Source organism: Rhododendron vialii, chromosome 11a (genome assembly GCF_030253575.1).
Source record: "Rhododendron vialii isolate Sample 1 chromosome 11a, ASM3025357v1".
Classification (NCBI taxonomy): domain Eukaryota; kingdom Viridiplantae; phylum Streptophyta; class Magnoliopsida; order Ericales; family Ericaceae; genus Rhododendron; species Rhododendron vialii.
The window spans coordinates 21,459,474-21,479,251 of record NC_080567.1 but is presented as its reverse complement, the minus strand read 5'-3'; the positions used below and the strand labels follow the sequence as shown (position 1 = coordinate 21,479,251).

The window sequence follows — 19,778 nt, the reverse complement described above, 5'->3', positions numbered from 1 at the left end:
GATCCGCGATCAAAGTTGACTTTAGAAGCTGTAGTTCGAGAAGATGTAAGTCTCTTGAATATTAAGGGTAGCAAGCAAATGACCAGATCAAAGTTGACTTTAGAAGCTGTAGTTCGAGAAGATGAGTCTCTTGAATATTAAGGAATACGATGCCTTCCATAAAGCTCAATAGAGAAAATAGATTCATGTAGCCGATACTAATTGAATGAGACTTGAAGCTTGATTTAATTTATTTTAGTTTTTCTTTTCTTTTCAAAATGATATTATTATTCTCAAGCAAAATATATCAAATAGAAGGCTCGTCCCTAGATAGGAAACCAAGCAACCACGACGGTGGTGACTCAACCCATTGGCTATAACCTAAACTAGACAAACCTTTCCCAAACAAAAAACACATCACCATAAGTTTCGATTGATATCCAATCGAAAAAGTAAAAAGAAAAAAAAAACCAGAAAAAAATCCCATAACATGACAAACCATCCTAATCCATCACCGGTAGAACCAAACTTCATATTACAATATTCCACAAAATTGGGCTTCAAATATCAATGAAGTTATTAATTTAAGAAAGATTACTGAAGTAAGTCAAACTTTATTTTGTATTAATAAGAACAATACAAGAGCTAATCAACAAATAGGAGGATTAAGTTTCATGGGGCTGAAGGCAAACCGGGACACCTTTGGTTGGAAACGGGGAGGACTGGTATACGATCTTCTCATTAGGAATTGCTTTCTGCATCTTGAATTTTGTCACCACATTATGCACGAAAACAAGAATCTCCAGCCGTGCGTATTCTCTCCCGGGGCACATTCGCGGCCCTCCCCCAAAGGGTACGTACGTATATGGCGCAGGCCCGCTTCCTTCGAATCTTGATGGATCGAATTTTTCTGGCTCCGGAAAGTATTTGGGATTCTTGTGTGTTGAGTATACTGTCCAAAATGTCTGCAAGAAGTTTGTTTTGAGTCATTATTCTATCGGTTGTGATCTGTTTATCTCGGAGCATTTGCAGGTTTCGAAACTCTAGTAACTTAGTTCGTTTATCAGCCTCGTTTGAAATCGAACTCCATATTTGGACACAAATCAAAAGCTTGGGAGATTGAATTCTTACCTTCCATCCCTTTGGAATAGTGAAACCGGCATATGTGAAATCGGTTGCGACCGCTCTAAACGCACCTTGAGCAGGTGGTGATAGCCTCATTGCTTCACGTGCCACATTCCATGTATACTTCATCTTCTCAATGTCTTCCCATGTCAGCAACTCTCCTGGTTTTTTTGATCTTGCAATCTCCATTTGCTCTGGTGATGATCAACACATGCATGCATGCGTACCAATTAATTTCATCATGTCCACAATTGAAATGGAGTGTGTGTTTTGAGAGAGAGAGAGAGAGAGAGAGAGAGAGAGAGAGAGTGCATGGTCCTCTGTAACGAAACCAACTCCATCAGGTAGTGGAGGATACAGGGAAGGGTCACCATTAAACGCATAATCACATTCGATCCATAATTCTAGTCTTTCCTGAAAATTTGTTATTTTTTGGATAAAAAAAACTCAAAACTCTTTCGCGCACATAATTTGGAGTTCTTCCGTACTTATTTATTTTGGATTAGTTCTTTAATTGGTGCATAAAAGTTCTTTAATGGTGAAGAAAATGAACATTAGTTAAGACAGTACTGTTACATAGGATGTTAAAATCACGGCAATCATTCTACAACCACAAACACTTACACAAACTTACTCACATTCACATTGGGTCTCACACACACTACACCTCCAGTGTGTGTGAGACTCACCAAAAGATGTGAGTGTGTCCGTAACGTATTTGTGTGAGTGTGTGTGGTTATATAATTATTGAAATGTCAGTCATTATTGTGAAAACATCGACTCACATGTCAAACAATGATTGGTTAGCTGATTCCACGCTGACCAATCGATGTTCGAGAATGATTCAAGGTCAATTCTCCATAATAATCGATTGCTTTATACCTCCGAAAATTTACAAATTTTAGAGATCCCCTACTTTGGTAGACATTTCTTAGGAGAATGAAAAAAAAAAAAAAAAAAAGTTTACCCAATTGGTCATACTGGTTTGTAAGCTTTAACGGAATTTAAATTACCCAATAAAAAAAGAGAGAAGCTTATTCACGGAGGAGTCGTGAACTCTGTGCAATCATAGCCATCTGTTTCAGCAATTAATGGTTTAAATACATTTTTAAACTTTGACCGGTAATAAATAAGAGTATTTCAAACCAGTAACATTTTATTTTTAATCTGGACCGTTCAAAATACTTTTGGACGCATGGAATTGAGCGCTGTAAATCTTATTTACGAAGTCTCCATAAACAAGTTTTGGAATTCATACCTCTCAAAACCTCTTCATAGATATGGGGAAGCTCTGCAAGATAGTTCAAGACCATGGTGAGTGATGAACTAGTAGTGTCATAGCTAGCAACGAGCAACCCTATGATGTTATTCGAAACATCCATCTCGTTCATCAACTTGTCGTTTTCGTCGTCCACGGCAAGAAGCATTCGAGACAAAAGATCGTTTTTAGAAATCGAATCCTTGTTCTCCGACAATTCCTTTTCCCTCTGCCTGACTATCGACAGAAGCTCATTCCGAATGATTTCCCCCCCTTTGATGGCGCGGTTGTAAGCAGTACCGGGCAAATCAATTGGCACGGAGAGCAGACCGGATATCACCAAGTGGAAGGGATCATATAGCCTCTTAATGTGCTCAGGATCGTCGATGTTTAAGAACAAGTGGCATGCCAAATCAAATGTATACTTCTTTGACAAAGGAAAAACCTTGACTTCTCTATTCGGAGACCATTTCTCCTCTATGTGCGATTTCGCCATGGAGTCCATTACCGGGATGTAATGTTTTAAGGCTTCCGGCTTGAGAATTTCGTGCATGAAAGAGCGCTTCAACGCGGCTAGGTTTTCCTTGGTTTTCTCGACGAAAGAAGGGAAAACCAAAGCCTTTCTCATGGAGAGGGGCAACCATGAGGTGAGAAGCTTGTTTTCGTTGGAGAACAAGAACTTGTTCCCGGCAGGTCCGCAAAACACCGCCATTTTCTCTCCCAAGAGGGAGGTCTGGAAGACCGCTGGGGAGCACGCGTCCATTCTCCCATTTATGTACTTCTCGGGGCCCAACAACGCAAACTTTGCGCTTTCTCCCACTACGGGCCACCCGGTCGTGCCCGGTGGGAGATTAGAGTTGCCCTTGTAGCGATTCTTGGCGCGGGAGATGAGAAAGAGTGAGGCCAAGAGGATTACCATCGGAAGTAGATATGAGAGGAAGGCTTCCATTCTGCCTCTTTTTTCTGGTTTATGTGGAAAGAAGGGAGTATGGAGGTGTGTGTTTGAATTAAGGGAAGTTGTGATTGAGTATATATAGGAAAGCAAAGACCAAGAATCCACAGAAGATGCATGAAATATGGGGTAAGAAGGGGGTATATTCTGAATAATTTATACTTTTTCTGAATTTCACATGTGAATTTTACGACATTTGATATTGACTGCTGTTGTTTTTTTTTTTATTTGATATTGATATTAACTGTTGTTGGTACAGGCCTGTTTTCATTTCAGTTCAATAAGTTTGACAAGATTATTAATTAGTATTCTTTTTATGACAGTTGGTACTCTTTTTAGCTTTGCATCAAATTTTTTTTGGGTTGATTCATTTTTATCTAACAAGAGCAATCAGAAAAATATAAAAATATATATTGAAATTGAATGATTTCACAACAAAAATAGGAGGAAAGAAGGGGGTAGATTCAGAATAATTTAAATTTTTTTTCTGAATTTCACATGTGAATTTTAACGGACATTTGATGTTGACTGTTGTTAGGCCATCCACAATGGTATAATCAAAAAAGAATAACCAAAAGTTTACACATCAGTTTTTAATTATTCACTTAAAAGAATATTAAGCTTTACAATGGTCACTGCTAGTTCATAACCAAAATAAGGAGCCCACTATAATTTCTCTCTCTCTCTCTCTCTCTCTCTCTCTCTCTCTCTCTCTCTCTCTCTCTCTCTCTCACCATTCACTTCCCTCCATTTATATTTTTTTTTTGGGCAAAAGTATATCGATTCCCTCTTTTAATTATGGAAAAAAATCGGTGACCTTCTTCCCGCCTACTCTCTCTCTCTCTCTCTCTCTCTCTCTCTCTCTCTCTCTCTCTCTCTCTCTCTCTCTCTCTCTCTCTCTCTCTCTCTCTCTCTCTCCCTCCATTCTCTTCCCTCCATTTACATTTTTTTGGGGCAAAAGTAGATAGATTCCCTCTTTTAATTTTGGAAATAAATTGGTGATTTTCTTCCCGCCTATTATGATTTTTTTTATTTTTTTTATTATTTTTTTATTTTATTTTTTTTTTATTTTTTTTTTTTTTTGGGGGGGGGGATTAATAGAAACTGGAAAGAAGAGTGAAATACCTAAATCCGGCGATGATGGGTTGAATTGTAGATGATCGAGAGATATGAGCTTCACTTTTGGAGGAAAAAAAGAGAAATAGTTTGGGGGTGAAGTGAAGAAGATATAAAGTAGGCGAAGAAGAGAAAAGAAAATACAGTTGAAACACGCATGTATACAAATTTTGGAACTAGTTAATTTATGTGGTGTGGGATCCACAAATTTTGATTATCGAAAAAGGTTGCTAATTTTGGTTATCCAAAATCCAAAATTTGATTATTTCTAAGGATGTTACTAAGTTTGATTATACCATTGTGAGCCATATTTTACACCAACATTCTTAACTTTAAAAATAATTGGCTTTTGATTATACCACTGTGGATGGCCTTACAGGCCTGTTCTCATTTCAGTTCAATAAGTTTGACAATATTATTAATTAGTAGTATTCTTTTTAAAAACAGTTGGTAATCTTTGTACTTGGTAAACTTCTTTTTAGCTTTGTATCAAATTTTTTTGGGTTGATTCATTTTTATCTAACAAGAGAAATTAGAAAAGTATAAAATATATATTAAAATTGAATGATTTCACAACAAAAATAGGAGGAAAATATTTTTTTTTTCCATCTTTGGTAAACTTTGCGGTTAGTAATACAGTAATTGTTTGCTTTTGAAATTTCACTCGGCAGGACTCATCCCAACAATTTGACGCGATTCTAATAATAATCTAAAAAAAGACGGTCGGAAATTATTTCGCCCAAACACACTCTAAATCGGACCCGGGGAGCTGTAATGCACCTCCGCACTATACGCATAGTGCGGTTAATCTGGCCGTTTATCTCGGCAATAGACAGCTTGGATTTTCATCCAAACAATGGACGGCTAGAATTTGTAGGAGTTTAGATTAAATCCTAGCCGTCTGTGCCGAAATGAATGGCCAAATCGATCGTGTAATGCGGCAGATGCACTACAGCCCCTCCCATTCCCTCTAAATCTTCTATCATTGCTAGAAATTCTCGCCTTCACCAATGTTTGGATACCATCTCACGTGTTTTCAAAGTATCGGAAGAGTTTTCTTAATTATGGTCCATTAAATTTTTTTTCCTTTTTCTTTTTGATTGGATTCAACCAATGTGTAGACATCGCATAAAGTAACGCTCGATCAAAACATATAGAAGTACTAGTATTTACCCACCCTTTGATGGCATTTTTGTAATATATATGTAAGAGTGTGGGTATTTTCTTAAGAAAGTTGGAGAGTACACATTAGCCCTTAGATCAAATGAATCTCAATCCTTCTTTTAACTTGTGTTTGTATAGTCTTCACACCTTTGTGTTTTATTAGGTAGATTTAAAGGTCATCATCGGCCCGGCCCGGGCCGGCCACGCCCGCCCATGGGCCGGGCCGATTGGGCTTTTTCTTTTTGGCGGGCCGGGCTACCTGCCATAAATTGAAGCCCAAGCCCGGCCCACGGGCTAGCCCAATTGGCGGGCCAGCGGGCCAAAAGCCGGGCGGGCCAACGGGCGGACTTAAATTTCCTTGGGCAAAACTAATCCAAGGGAAAAAAGAAAGGGTTTTGTGGGATTTTGGGCTAATAGGCGGGCTTTTGGGCGGGTACCACGGGCGGGCTGCTGGGAGGGCTCACGGGCCGGGCCTACGGGCGGGCCGAGTAAAAATTCATAGGCCCGAGCCCGCCCATTACAAACTAGGGCCAGGCTAGCCCGCCCGTTTTACAAGCTCGGGCCGGGTAAAAGCCCGGCGGGTCGAGCGGGCTTTGTGCGGGTTGCGGGCCATCGGGCTAAATGATGACCCTTAGGTAGATTGTATAGTGAGGTCATTGGGCCTTGTTCGTCCAATGTGTGTTCCAATTTGCATTCTTATTTTAAAATTTCTTATTTTTAATTTTTAAATTCAAATATAATGAAAATGATTTTTTTTTTTGCACCATATAAAATATCTCAATGAAATTTATCAAACAAGATCTATATTGATAGAAAAATTATTTGCGTCAACACCTTATTTTTGAGCTTGAAATTACCTTCTTTACCAAAAAATACTTTTTTGAGAAACCGGAACACCCTTTTTGGGCACGATCTCCAATAAATTTTCTCTATTTATCGCTTTTTATTCATTACTTTTAAAAATCTTCCTCAAAATTCAAACCGAACAAGTACGATTACTAATGTAACGTCTATTAATTATCTCCAGAATTTTGGCTGAAGTTAAAGTTTTTCGTTATCTTTTTTTTTTTTTTTTTTGGGTAAAGAAGTTGAAGTCGGAGTTAAAATTATTTCTTGAATGAGGATAAAATATTTTTCTGCATGAAGATAATTTCCGTTGACATGATCTAGAAGAAATAATCTCTGTTGACAGGTCAAGAATTTGACGCTAGACCTTGGGTATAATCTCTCTCTCTCTCTCTCTCTCTCTCTCTCTCTCTCTCTCTCTCTCTCTCTCTCTCTCTCTCTCTCTCTCTCGTATTTTGACTGCACAATTAACGGTTGTTGGGACAGCGGACTCTTTGGTAGAATAGTACATAATTTAAGAATTATGGGTAAATTACAGTGGCCTTCGTGAATGCAATCAACTTTAAATAAACATAGGGAAAGTTTCAAATGAGAACCTCTTAAAACGTGAACTTTTTTTCGATCGAATTTTGATAATTCAAGCTGCTCAATGTGTTCAGAGTGTGATTCTAAAGGTACCGTTAAGAAATCGGCAAAAAAAAATGACCGGAAAGAGCTTGATTTGAGCAGTTTTTTATTGAACTGTTCAATAAAAAGCTGTCGGATGAAGCCCTTCCCAGTCATTTGTTTTGCTGATTTCTCGTGTGTTCCATTAAAATCACGTTCTGATCACATTGAGAAGCTTGGATCATTGAAATTCGATCGGAAAATGAAACAAATAGGAAGAAACGCATTTTAACTAAAATGAGGATCTCCTCATGTGAAACGGAATGAATAAACATATATTAAAGCTTAGACTTAATCAGTTATCTCCTGTTTCTATTCCACACATGTAGACTTGTTCAACTCTTAACTATAGAATTAATTATTCAATTATCCCTATTTCTGCTCAATTTCTTGCAAATAACGTACGTAGACTTCTTATTTCAACTATTGTGATGAATCCGTCCGGCTTGGTCGGCGGGTTTTCCGCGGTAATGGAGGCGGCATCCGCAGCAACTTCAGTCCTTTAGTTCTACGGCAGGAATGAGTTCAAGTTGGTTGCAGTGGGTCTTCCTCGAGTTGGTCTACCCCATGTTTGTTGCGGGTCTTGCCTGGCCACTCCACCCACTTTCACGAGTGTGATTCAGTGATTGTTGGGATCAGCTCTGGCGTCTGATTCCACGCGGCTTTTTCTTTTTTCTTTTATTGTATTTTGTTTTCTTTCTAGTTGTATTTTGTTCCGTTGTACTTTTTCCGTATTAATATATTTGAGTTGATCTTGTTCGTCGAACACATTTGGTGTGTATACGAAATAGTCCCTACAAAGTCTATGATGGCCTACAAGTCAGATTACGCCAGATAGGAGCATCACCCTTGGTCACACAATTTGCTTGCGCGAGCGTGAAAACATCTTTGAAATACATACTAACTTACTAAAATTCGCAAGAGGAATAATTGGGAGTGCAGCGCAAGAATGGAAAATGAGAGCACAAATCGTTTTGAAAAATTATGTGACTGAGACATGACCTTAAACGAAGTGCGACGCATTCTCCTTTTGTCCGTGTTTAATTGCTCTTCTCGTAGAGCAACTAGGCCTAGAACTTCCAAGTCGGTGTCTGACTCGTTGGTCGAGTCGCCAACAACCATCTCAGAGACTCAATCCAAAGATTCTAGGCCATGTAGAACAAGAAAAATGAAATAAAGGTAACAAATTTGAAATGAATTAAGGACGAGAATTGAATCTAGGTAGAGGCTACAATATATTGTATGAACCCCTTGAATTTTAATCGCCTAAAATTCTAACATTTTGCATAAAAGTTCATGACATCAGTCTTAAATTCGTAACTTTTGTATATCAATTCATAACATTTCAACATAAATTAATTTCTACCATTTATTCTGAATTCATAACATTATCTATGTTGTGAATTACGGTGTTGAAATTATGAATATTATGAATCATTATACAAACGCCACGAATTTAAGAGGAAATGTGATGAAATATCTATACAAATGGTCATGTATTCAAAGCGATTCAGGGGATGTATACTGTACAAATACAAATTGAAGTGTGTTTTGTAGCATTTCCCTTTCCTTAGAGTATCTCCAAAGAATTAAGGTAGCAACATGAACATCAAACTATATATGAAGAGTCAGGTCACTAAACTATATTATTGATTAGTGAATTAATAACTCCTTGACAGAGTAGGTCCTCAAATATACAAAGAGTCTCTTGTAGTGTACTTATGGCAGGTGGCTTTTCAACTTGTCGCATGTGTCACCAAAATTAAATTTTGTATAGAAATATAGAGATGCTCTTAGAATAATATATGTTTTAATGACTTTCAATTTGCCACATAAGTAAGCCAATTCAATTTTTGATGTAAGATATTACTTATTCTCTTGGAGATGCTTTTATTTTGGGTGTTGCTAATACCAAAATTGTTTTTGGTTTGTGCTAGTGCATAAAAGCCTTGTATCATGTTCAAGGTACAAGGCTTTTACACACTACAATTTTGGCACAAATAAAAACTGTTTTGGAATTTTCACTTTCCTTTATTTTATGCCTCGCATGATAGCACCAAGGCATCCATGCAAGATCCGAGACTTAAAAAACTTTTTTGATATCCCTTGGATATTAGGTTCGAAATATCAAAGGTGCTATCAATTTTTATAAGGCTCTTCTCATCATTTACTATTGGCTTTCTGCCAGTAATAGTGGAATTGGTTTTACAAAGTAGTTGAAATATGCGTAAACTAAACCGAACACTCTGAACCATAAAAAATCATTTGTTGCACGACAATCAAACGAGGAATCAATCACTCATGATTAGGCCATGTCAACGGATGATTGAATCCAAATCCAATCCAAATATGATTCAATATAATCCGAAATCGATTACCAAAACCGACCCAAATTTGATAATCCAAAAATTAATGAATCGGATTCGAATACATCCTATCCGACCCGTTTAAGAATCTGTTCTGAATAACTTCTGATAACTTCACTTCAATTTTTTAGTGTTCTATATATAAGTACGCGTAATCCCAAGATTTGAAGTGATGGATTTTCAGCTTGTATGCTTAATTTTTGAATAGGTTAAACAAATCAGATCGAATATCTAATTTGTTGATTTAAATTGATTTGACTTAATCAAATCCGATTCAGATCATAGCGGATTTGAATTGAATTTGGTCAATTGACAGGCTTTTTTTTGTTGTCAACATGGTGCGAAAACTCTCATTCATAAAAAACATAACGGTACACCATTGACTGGCCTTCCTTAAGTCATGATCCGTGAGAAAATTGATCGTTGATTAGGGGTGATACTCGAGGTAAAAGTCAAAAGAGTCAAACAAGTACAGTTGATCAAACTTGGTTTGATAATTTAATGAGTTTTAAAAATATGTTAAGCTTAGTTTGTTTATGAGACGAGATGATTGCAAACAAGTTTTAATTAAGTCAAACATAAGCCGATCTCGAGTAGCTTAAATTTTATTATACATCATTACTTGAACGAGTCGAGTAGTAGCTTGTTCAAGTTTGGCTTGAAATCTTAACGAGCTTCAAAAAAATGTTCGAGCTTGACTTGTTTATGTAACAAATCAATCTTGAACAAACTTTTAAAGAACGAACACGAGCTCAAATTCGAGTAGCTTGTTTCGTTTTAGTAGCCCTACCGACATAACCCTTTTAAACCCGAGGCCGGTTCTTTACAAATGATTAATCCAAAAAAATTGACGTCAGGTCTAAATTAAAATTTTCAAAACAGGTCGCCCAACGCACTCCAAATCTTCCTCCTTTGCTAGAAATTATGGCCTTCATCAACGTTGGGATACCATCCCCTGTGTTGTCAAAGTATCCAAAGTGTTTTTTAATGTATGGTCCCTTTTTTTATCAAAAATTATAGAAATTTCATTGATAGAAAAAGATAACAGATATACCGAAAGAAGCTCTCATCCTTATAGAGAGAAATGGACAGCCATTCGGATGGGTAAGCTTATCAAGGGACACACCTACACCTCCAAAACCATATATAATTAGCAACACAATGTGCACACATGAAACCTCCAACAACGGGGAGGAGACAACTCCACAAAGGGAGGAGAACAGAAAAAGACCCGAAACGTCCACCCACGAGGAGAAGACAACTCTACAAGAGCGAAAAACATTTTTTTTTTAAAAAGACAGTAAGTAAAATCACTAGCTTCCCTTCTCTGGGCTATCGGTCATCACTTCTTTTTGACCCCAAAACTCAAAGGATCTACACCCATAGGCAGGGATGGAGCCAGGGAGGGGCCAGTAGGGGTGGTCGCCCTTGCAAGAAGAAAAAGAAATACTACTATTATATGTAAAAAAAAAAAATCCTATGAAAGTATATAAGCTCGCCCCTGTGTAGAATTTTGAAAATATATATATAATTGTAACCTTTGAACTACGAGATACCAACATTAATTACTAAAGGCTAAGGGCTAAAATATAACAAAAAATAAAACTATAGGGTTAATATTGTGAATATTCAAGAAATAAACTTCCACCTTTCGTTAGATCGGTTTAGTGTTTTACCATTTTATTTTTTTTTGTCCTAAAATCTCAATGGCATACCAAATCCCCTCTCTCTCTCTCTCTCTCTCTCTCTCTTGGCACAAACATCCTCAATTGTTAAGACTTCAAAGGCAATTTCAAGAAAATATAAACAGAGGAGAAGAGATTTTGGAAACCCTAAGTAATTTTGGTGAAATTTAAGTTGTAGGTATACCTTTCCCCAATTGTTATTCTAGACTTCTCTTAATTCTTTGTTTTTTGACTAGTAAAATCAAGTAATATGAAAGTCCATGTACCGAATTCATCCAATTGTGATGAATGAAAAAAAAGAATATGAATAATAAAGAAAAACAAGACACATACATCAAGATCGATCCCATTAATTAAACCGATTTATGTATTTATGTTATTTTGAATTTTAATATATTTACGTGATTATTGCATGTGTATTTATATTTTTTTCTCGCATGCACAGTCGCCCCTGCGTGGTGAAATTCCTGGCTCTGTCCCTGCCCATAAGAAGGGTTGAAGGGGATGGGAGAAACTAGAGGGAAACCTATCGAGACTGGACCATACATTCAACCAATGTGTTTTTTAATTAGTGTGTGCGTGTGTGTGTGTGTGTGTATATATATATATATATATATATATATATATATATATATATATATATATATATATATATATATATATATATATATATTTATCTGATTCAGTCAATGTGTTGACACAACATATAATATAAAGTGATGCCAAAAATATACAGGTCATTGTACCATTTGCTTATGTAATGAACGTCTGTTATCTCTAGAAATTTTGACTGAAGTTGTAAGTTTTCCTTTGAAGTTGGAGTTAAATTATTTCTTAAATAAGGCTAATTAAATATTTTTTTGCATGACGATAATCCCGGTTGACATGATAAAAAAGAAAAGAACTCTGTTGACAGGTCAAGAATTTGCCGCTAGCCCTTGGTTAGGAAAAAAAAATTTTGAACAGCACATCTGGGTAGAAAATTAGAAATTGAGAGATCAAGAATTTGACGCTAGCCCCTGGGTGAAGTAAAGGGTAAAAAAAAATTATTTTCATGTGTGTGTTCTCCTAACAGAAATTTTGCGAGAAAACAAGAATTTCTTTATTTTAGCAAGATCTATTTTGCAGGAAAGCGTTTCCCAATGAAAAAATTGAAACTGTGAATCCTACTACTTTTCTGGTAACTAAACATACAGAAGCTAAAGAAAATTTGATTTTTCCATCATTTCTCATCATTTCGGTGCAATTAAGCAGGAAGGGACATTTTAAATTCTGATTATAATTTAAAATCACTGAAGGGACATTTTAAATTATAATTATAATTTCACCCGGAAAACTCTTCTCAAAACGCATATACCATTCGACTTTTTCAAATTCTCATTGTAATCCCAAAGTTTATAATTATACGTGTGTGCCACATGTATTTTTTGACTTCCTAATTAGTACTTGACTGGAAAATAATTACACTTTCACGGGTGTAGGAACCGCGGACCTTGTAGGGTAGGAATAGTATATATTATTTTATAGGTAAATTACACTGACCTCCAAGTATGCAATCAATTATCAACTTATTAAATTATTCAAGCTTAGACCTAATCAGTTATCCTATTTCTAGTCCACAACTTACTTGTTCAACTGTTGACTTCAGAATTATTCAACTATTGTGATGATCTCACCTTTTTAGTGGATGATCTCACCTTAGCCAACTAGATGATGTCATGAAGGCAACGGCGGAACCAGAAATTGAGATTTTTTCCAAAACTATGTGGGTACCTGGTATATGGAATAATTAATTATCGATTCTCCAAAGGGTAAATTTCACTTACCTCCCCTGAGGTTTCTGACAATAACAGACACCTCCCCTCACGTTTCAAAAATTGCACTTACCTCCCTTCTGCTTTACTTGTCGGCTGCAGATTCCCCCAGCCGTTAGTCAACTGTCACTAAAGGCGACGGAAAATGGTGAGGTCAGCCAAAAGTGAAGATTCATTTCCCATTTTGCCCTCATCTCTTGTCTTTAGCCTTTTATACCCTCTTTTTCATTCCAAAAAATGCAATAAACATATACCAAAACACCATATGTTGATGATATATGTTCAATGAATATCAACAATAGAAAATACATGTTCAACATTTTGGGCTAGCCAAAAGTGAGTTTTTTTTTTTTGTCTTTTCTAATTTTTTTAATTTTAATTTTGGGAAAAAAATTATTACTTCTTTTAGTTTCTCTACATAAGAGGAATCTATGAAGTAGAAAAATATGGACCAATTTAAAAATTTTAATTTAATACCAAATAAATAAAATAAACAAGATAAATCAACTTGTTTTAATTATTTTGGGTTTTTTTCTAAAGTTTGAAAAATATGGTCCATGGTGTTTTAATTTTTTTATTCTACTCATTGAGACGAACCTAAAAATTAGAATGGGTGGTTCTAAGATACGTGGTGGTTGTTAATTATTCTACTCAAAGTTTAAAAAGGTTCACTAATGACGAGAAAAAAACCAAGAAAAATAGGATTCATAGATTTGTAATAAGTGAATGGGTGGTTTTAAGATACGGGGTGGTTGTTAATTATTATTCAACTACTTATTTGATTTTTTAGTTTCAGGCTACACATAAACATGTATAAATCTTTGGCATTTAAGTGAAATTAAGCTTAGTTTGGTATGAACGAACATTTATTTCTTTGTGTTTTAAGGAAAAAAACTTCCTTGTATTCTCAACTTGTATAAATATAAATAAGTCTCCAAAAATAACCCAACATAACTTTTTTAAACCCACCTTAAAAGCTCTGCGTAAGTATGTTAATTTTTTTGAGCCAACGAAAAAGCAAAAAGAATATTTGGCATCTCAAATTAATTTTTGCTACAAAGACAAAAAAAAACTACTAAACAAGTTTTTTAACTCTATAACTTCTTTTCTTTTCTTTTTTGATTTTTTAGTTGTTAAGGAACTTTTACTATCTTTGGTTCAATTTTATAATTGTCCCTCGAATGATTAAAGAAATTGGTAAAGAATTAGACAAGAATAAATGAAAATAAAAAGTTTCAAAATTTTAATTTTTGAGATCCCATATAGAGCAGAGGTGACTAATCAAATGTTGAGGTGATTAGGTTTATTTTTTTGAGTTATTTATTTAGTCAAATAGACAAAAGTATAAGAAAATTTGAGAAGGGGTAAAAAAGTAAAAGCCCAACTTCGGTTAGGAAAAGTTACCTGACAACTCTGACAGGGGAGGTAAGTACAATTTCAGAAACGTGAGGGGAGGTGTCTGTCATTGTCAGAAACCTCAGGGGTGGTAAGTGAAATTTACCCTTCTCCAAACCGGAGAAAACTTGCAAATGGCATTAAGATTGATCTCTCCTACTCTATCTCTGTAAATACGTGTGTATGTAGGTGAAGTTCAATTTGTTTATTTATTTTTTTCTGGACGTTGTTGGATATTCAATTCGGTAAACATTTGGAAATTTAACTTCCTAATAATACCGCATAAATCCGAAAATTAACCTCTGATTTCACCCTTTTAATTTGAAACTTAATCTTTCGAAGAATGTTCGGAACTCAACTTTCCAATTCTTTTGTTCAATTCGAAAGTCAACTCCCCATTTCCGTATCGATTTGGGGGGGGTGGGTGGGGGAACAAAAAATTTGTGGTCGTTTTGATGCCAAAAGAACGCGTTGGGGGCTTGGGGGCTAATCAGCAGTGCTATAGTCACCGACCTTGGGGTCGGTGACCGGCCACCGACCGCGTGTGGGGTTCACTCTGGGCTTCGCACGAATGATTCGAGCAGCTCAATAATTTAAAAAAAAAAAATCAAGTGGGCTACGTGAGAAATAAGCTCAATCCGATGTGTGTACGTGCTCGTTCCAAACTTTCATTTTTGAACGGCTCGGATCATCTGATTTTGGAACAGCTCGGATTGAGCACATACACACATCGGATTGAGCTTATTTCACACGTGGCCCACTCGGTTTTTTTTTTAAAAATTATTGAGCGGCTCGGATCATTTATACGGGACCCGGAGTGGATCCCACACAGAGTCCTGGCCGGTCACCGACCCTCCTGATCAGGGGTTGGTGACTGTAGTGTTTTCGGGGGCTAACAGAATCCCCCGAATTTTAATTGATTTGCCACGGCGTGCTGGCAGCATCTAAGCCGTTCGATTCCTTAATTTACGAGATTAAAAACATCCGGAAGATGTTCACGGACAAATATGATTGGAGAGGATCGTCTGAGCCCGAAAATTCGAGAATACGGTCCAGTCGTTTCCAATCGGAAGTGAGAAGAATCTCTGTTGGCAAAATCGGTTGAAATTCCTCAGTTCTCTCTTAGTAAAACCGAAACTTCTCGACTCTGATCGTTGTATTCTCCCAGGTTCTGTCTATCTTCCGAATTTTCAGCACGTATACATATAATTTCGATACTTGCAATTGTTAAATCTACGTAGTTCTATTTGATTCTCTGCTATCTACGCTTCTGTTCAAGTTTGTTTTAACTACTGGGTGTTTTATTATGGTATCTGTACTTTTGTCTGGTGGGTTTTATGAATTTAGAAGAAATTCCTTTTTGTGTGTGTGTGTGGGGTAAACCAGTTACTTTAAATAGATAAGGAAAAACTTAAGAGTCATTACAACATCCTAGGGTATGAAACCCTATTAGCTTCATCGCACGGGTGCGAAACTCGAAAGTACGGAAGTCTAAATCATCGTTAGAAGACATATTAGCTAATAAATCGGCACAAGTACGCAAGTCTAAATCATCGTTAGAAGACATATTAGCTAATAAATCGGCACATCTATTGCCTTCACGGTAAATGTTCAATCTTCTCCACCCGAAGTCTTTCCATCCAGCACCTGCAATCATGAACAATGTTACCGAGCAAATGGTGAGGTTGATTTGGTCCCATTATCGGCTGGATAGTTGCCAAAGCATCCATTTCCACTTCTAAAGGCCTCAAGTGCATGTTATGGGCCAGTTCCAACCCATCCCGAAAAGCCCACAATTCGGCCTCCAAACTTTGCCTGGTTCTCATTTTCCTGCGGAACCCAGTTAGCCAATTTCCGTTTGTATCACGGATAAGGCCACCACCTGTGGCCGAACCTGTACTTTTCTTAAAGGCACCATCAGTGTTTAGCTTGAAAGAATTTGGGCCGGGGGGGCGCTGAACCACGCTTCTAGAGCAGGGTTCCACATGAGAAAGAGCAGTAATCATTTTAGTGGATGGTGAATGGCATCTCTGGTGTGATCCAGGGTTGGTTGAATAATTGTTTTGTTTCGAAGGAGCTAGATATTCAACCAAGCAAAACGAAAAATAATGCGCCAAGGTAAGCCCGACTGGTGGGAAGCTTTGGATTCACAATTAACTTTCAACCAAGAAGGATGGGATAACGCAAAGGAAGTAGTAACAGAAGGGGGGACAAAGTTAGCCTCCCAAACACGACAAGCTACAGCACAATCCTGAAGGACATGTGCATTTTAGGTAGATGATATACTTTAGTTTTAGGTACTATTTGCGTAGACGATACACTTAAGTTGTAGGTACTATTTTCGTTTTCACTTTTCACGTACAACGAAAGCATTATCTTTGAACAATTAGGTTGTTCTAGATCATGATGAGGAATGTAGTAATAGGTTAGCCTAGAAATTCAACTGAGACCGGTTCTTTATTTATTTGGTTTAGACCATTCTTATGGTTTTTTAAAATAGTTTTTATGACTTAATTATGCTGTTGATGTTCAACTTTGGTTGTTCCAAAAGTCCTACTGACTCTTGAGGAAAAAGCAACAACATATTTGTAAGCAGTTTCACACAAAATTGTCAATTATATAGAAAAGAAGAGCCATAATAAGCCAAATTAATGACTTTTGAAGTTAATGAGACGAGATCATAGTTGATTTGTAGCTTTTACTAAATGATAATGGCCCACTTATTGCTGAAATTACATCGATATTAGCTAGAGTGTTGAGACCTCTACTAATTGGAAAAATGTTGGAGCTGACAAATGTAGTATTGCCTGATTACTTTTGTTGGTAGCACTTCTGGAATGTTCTATTCCTGACACAGTTTACAGATATTAGAGGCGGGGAAGCATTTACTTTTCTTGTTAGAGACTATCATCTTAGGGCTAATGTGGGCGCGCGCATGGGCACACACAAAAGAAGAAAAACAAACAGAAAACAAAAAAAGATAACTTTACCATCTAAGTTTCTGGTGCTGATAGAGAAATAGAGATTTCTTAAACTGGTTACATTCACGTGCCGGGTAGGTGTTCAAATTTCAAATAAAAATCTTTTTACTTCTTTCATTCTTTACAGTTTGGTCTTCCCATGATTTTTCCTAATGAACATGGCAACTTATTACATTCATAATAGAGGTGGAAAGATTAAATCTTTGTTGTGGGTATCTTCCTTCTTGGTAGTCTTGCTTTGGAGTTTTGGCATTCTTTGATTGGAAATAAAGTTAAACATGAGCTAGTCCTGAAATTGATTGTATGGAGCACTTCATAAAAACTTAAAGAAACTCAATCAAAATCCTTATCTCCTATTACTCATACTATTTGGCTGCTTTGAGGAGTTGAGGTGCCTTTTTTCACTAGTCTTCTTTCATTTATATACAGTATTCATGTTGCTGGGAAAATCATTACGTTCTCCTTTGCTGGTTGTCGACTCTGGAACACGCTTCTGCTTTTCTTCTGTAAGTGTCATCTTTTTACTACAGTTTTAGGGAGTTATAAAATCTAGCCCACACTAAACGATGGCTTTTCCTTTACAATAGTTGACTAAACAAGAAAATGTACTCTGTATGAAATAGAGGAAGAGCTGTGTTGCATGTATGGTAAAGCTAAAAGGTACAGGTGCATTGCATGTATGGTACTTATACATGATACTCAATGTGTTGAACAAATCTTCATAAAAATAATCCTGTGTTTGATGAAATGAACTCATGACTAGCTTTCTATCAACTGGAAAGTGTTTTCAGTGCATTAGACCTTATGGTCTGACTTTACTGCTGTGGCATTCCAATCTCAGCCACTCTATCAAACGGGTTGAATAATCTAGAATTTTGGGCATTCTATTAATTTCTATGAAGGGTAATGAATTCATTAGCGTTCAGTTAGAGAAGCATCAGGGTAGAATGACTGTTGATAGGCATTGGTAGATTTTGATATCCAACTCACTTTGGTGAAAATTCCCAAAGCCAAAAACTGTTTTTTTTTTTTTATCGGCAAATTTTTTTTATTAATCCCTGCAAATAAATTACAAAGATTAGTCATTCCACTTTTTCAATCTTGAGCTTCCTCTCTAGTTGAAGGGGATCCATCATCCAGGACCTGGATAGTGGATTCTAACTTGTAGTAGGATGCCTTTTGGAAAAAGGAGATTCTAGAAAATCCGGCCTAAAGTTTTTTAGGCTACGAATGCCGATGTTGGACAAAATTGGGAAACAAATGGTAACGTTATTTTTCTTCTCACTTTACTGACATCATCTTTGCAAACCCTAGAGTAGAAATAACTATTTTGCGAACAAGTTACCCTCAGTTACTTGCCCAAAAAAAAAAAAAAGTTACCCTCAGTTTATTGCTTCACCTTTCCACAAGTTCTGCACATTAAGACTTCACTTTTCTTATTTTAGGCTCTCTCTTTTTTTATTGTTCTTATTTCAGCCTGAAATTGCAACAGTTGCACCAGTAGTGAATGTGAACTTATCAAATGGTATTCCACTTCATGTGGTAAGAGGAGCTTGGACCTCCATTTTGCCATCTAAGAAATGGGAATTACTTTCAACCACACAAACAGAGAATTTGATCCTAAGCGATGAAGAAAGGAAGACATGGGATGCATGCAGACAAGCCCTTTCGGCATTTAATTTTAGTGCTGAGGAGGACAGCAAAATACTGGGAAAAGCGTTTGGCCAGATCCACTCGCCTTACTGGGGAGAAGAAAGGAAGAAAGAAGTGCCAACATATGAACTTGTGAATGAAATATTGGACTACTTGAGGAGTTTAAGCCTATCAGATGATGATCTTTCCAAGTTGCTCAAGAAGTTCCCTGAGGTTCTGGGTTGTAGTCTTGAACACGAGTTGAGGACAAACGTGAAGGTTTTGGAAACAGAGTGGGGAATAAAAGGTAAATCCCTTCGAAACCTTCTTCTTCGGAATCCGAAAGTGTTGGGTTATAATGTTGATTGCAAGGGGGATTGTATGGCGCAATGCACTCGCTGTTGGGTTCGATTTTAACTGCATTAAACTTTGTAATCATACATTGTGTAGAGAGATCACTACTGTTTTTTCTCCCACATTCAAGGGGAGTGTAAGAGTTGATTTTAAATTTGTTGTCATTGAAACTAGCCGCAAGCCCCAAATAAGCCAATATATATCTTAAAACCTTTTTATGTAATTTTGATATGGGCTATACTCAACTCTCATTTATCTTGAATATAATTTTGATGTGGGCTATACTCGACTCTCATTTATTTTTCTTAGAAGAAGGCTTGTTTTTGATGTGGGCTATACTCGACACTCATTTATTTTTCTTAGAAGAAGGCCTGTTCTTGAATGTATTAACAGGTTTTATTTTTTTGGCCTTTTTGGTGGCCAAGTGAGGTTTATTGAACAATTT

General features: G+C 36.7%; 2 protein-coding genes across 2 annotated transcripts; one reads left to right on the top strand and one right to left on the bottom strand.

Moving 5' to 3' along the window:
* Positions 1 to 529: 529 nt before the first annotated feature.
* LOC131307443 (beta-amyrin 6-beta-monooxygenase-like) lies at positions 530 to 3,347 on the bottom strand. The gene is made up of 3 exons (XM_058333939.1): positions 2,363 to 3,347; positions 1,111 to 1,298; positions 530 to 944 (listed from the first exon to the last, which is right to left on the bottom strand). The coding sequence occupies exons 1-3, from the start codon at positions 3,309 to 3,311 to the stop codon at positions 645 to 647; spliced, it is 1,437 nt and encodes a 478-aa protein (XP_058189922.1). The 5' UTR covers positions 3,312 to 3,347; the 3' UTR covers positions 530 to 644.
* A 12,027-nt stretch (positions 3,348 to 15,374) lies between these two features.
* On the top strand, positions 15,375 to 19,615 carry LOC131307442 (uncharacterized). The gene is made up of 3 exons (XM_058333938.1): positions 15,375 to 15,534; positions 17,777 to 17,853; positions 18,824 to 19,615. Exons 2-3 carry the CDS (start codon positions 17,782 to 17,784, stop codon positions 19,394 to 19,396), a joined length of 645 nt encoding a protein of 214 aa, XP_058189921.1. The 5' UTR covers positions 15,375 to 15,534; positions 17,777 to 17,781; the 3' UTR covers positions 19,397 to 19,615.
* The last annotated feature ends 163 nt before the right edge of the window (positions 19,616 to 19,778 follow it).

Excerpts from the sequence above, each read along its gene's own strand:
- LOC131307443 (XM_058333939.1), bottom strand. The coding sequence starts at position 3,311 with ATGGAAGCCTTCCTCTCATATCTACTTCCGATGGTAATCCTCTTGGCC. Across the intron at positions 1,299-2,362 it reads CTATGAAGAGGTTTTGAGAG|AGCAAATGGAGATTGCAAGA; the intron begins GTATGAATTCCA and ends GATCATCACCAG. Across the intron at positions 945-1,110 it reads CTATTCCAAAGGGATGGAAG|ACATTTTGGACAGTATACTC; the intron begins GTAAGAATTCAA and ends AACTTCTTGCAG.
- LOC131307442 (XM_058333938.1), top strand. The coding sequence starts at position 17,782 with ATGTTGCTGGGAAAATCATTACGTTCTCCTTTGCTGGTTGTCGACTCT. Across the intron at positions 17,854-18,823 it reads CACGCTTCTGCTTTTCTTCT|CCTGAAATTGCAACAGTTGC; the intron begins GTAAGTGTCATC and ends TTCTTATTTCAG.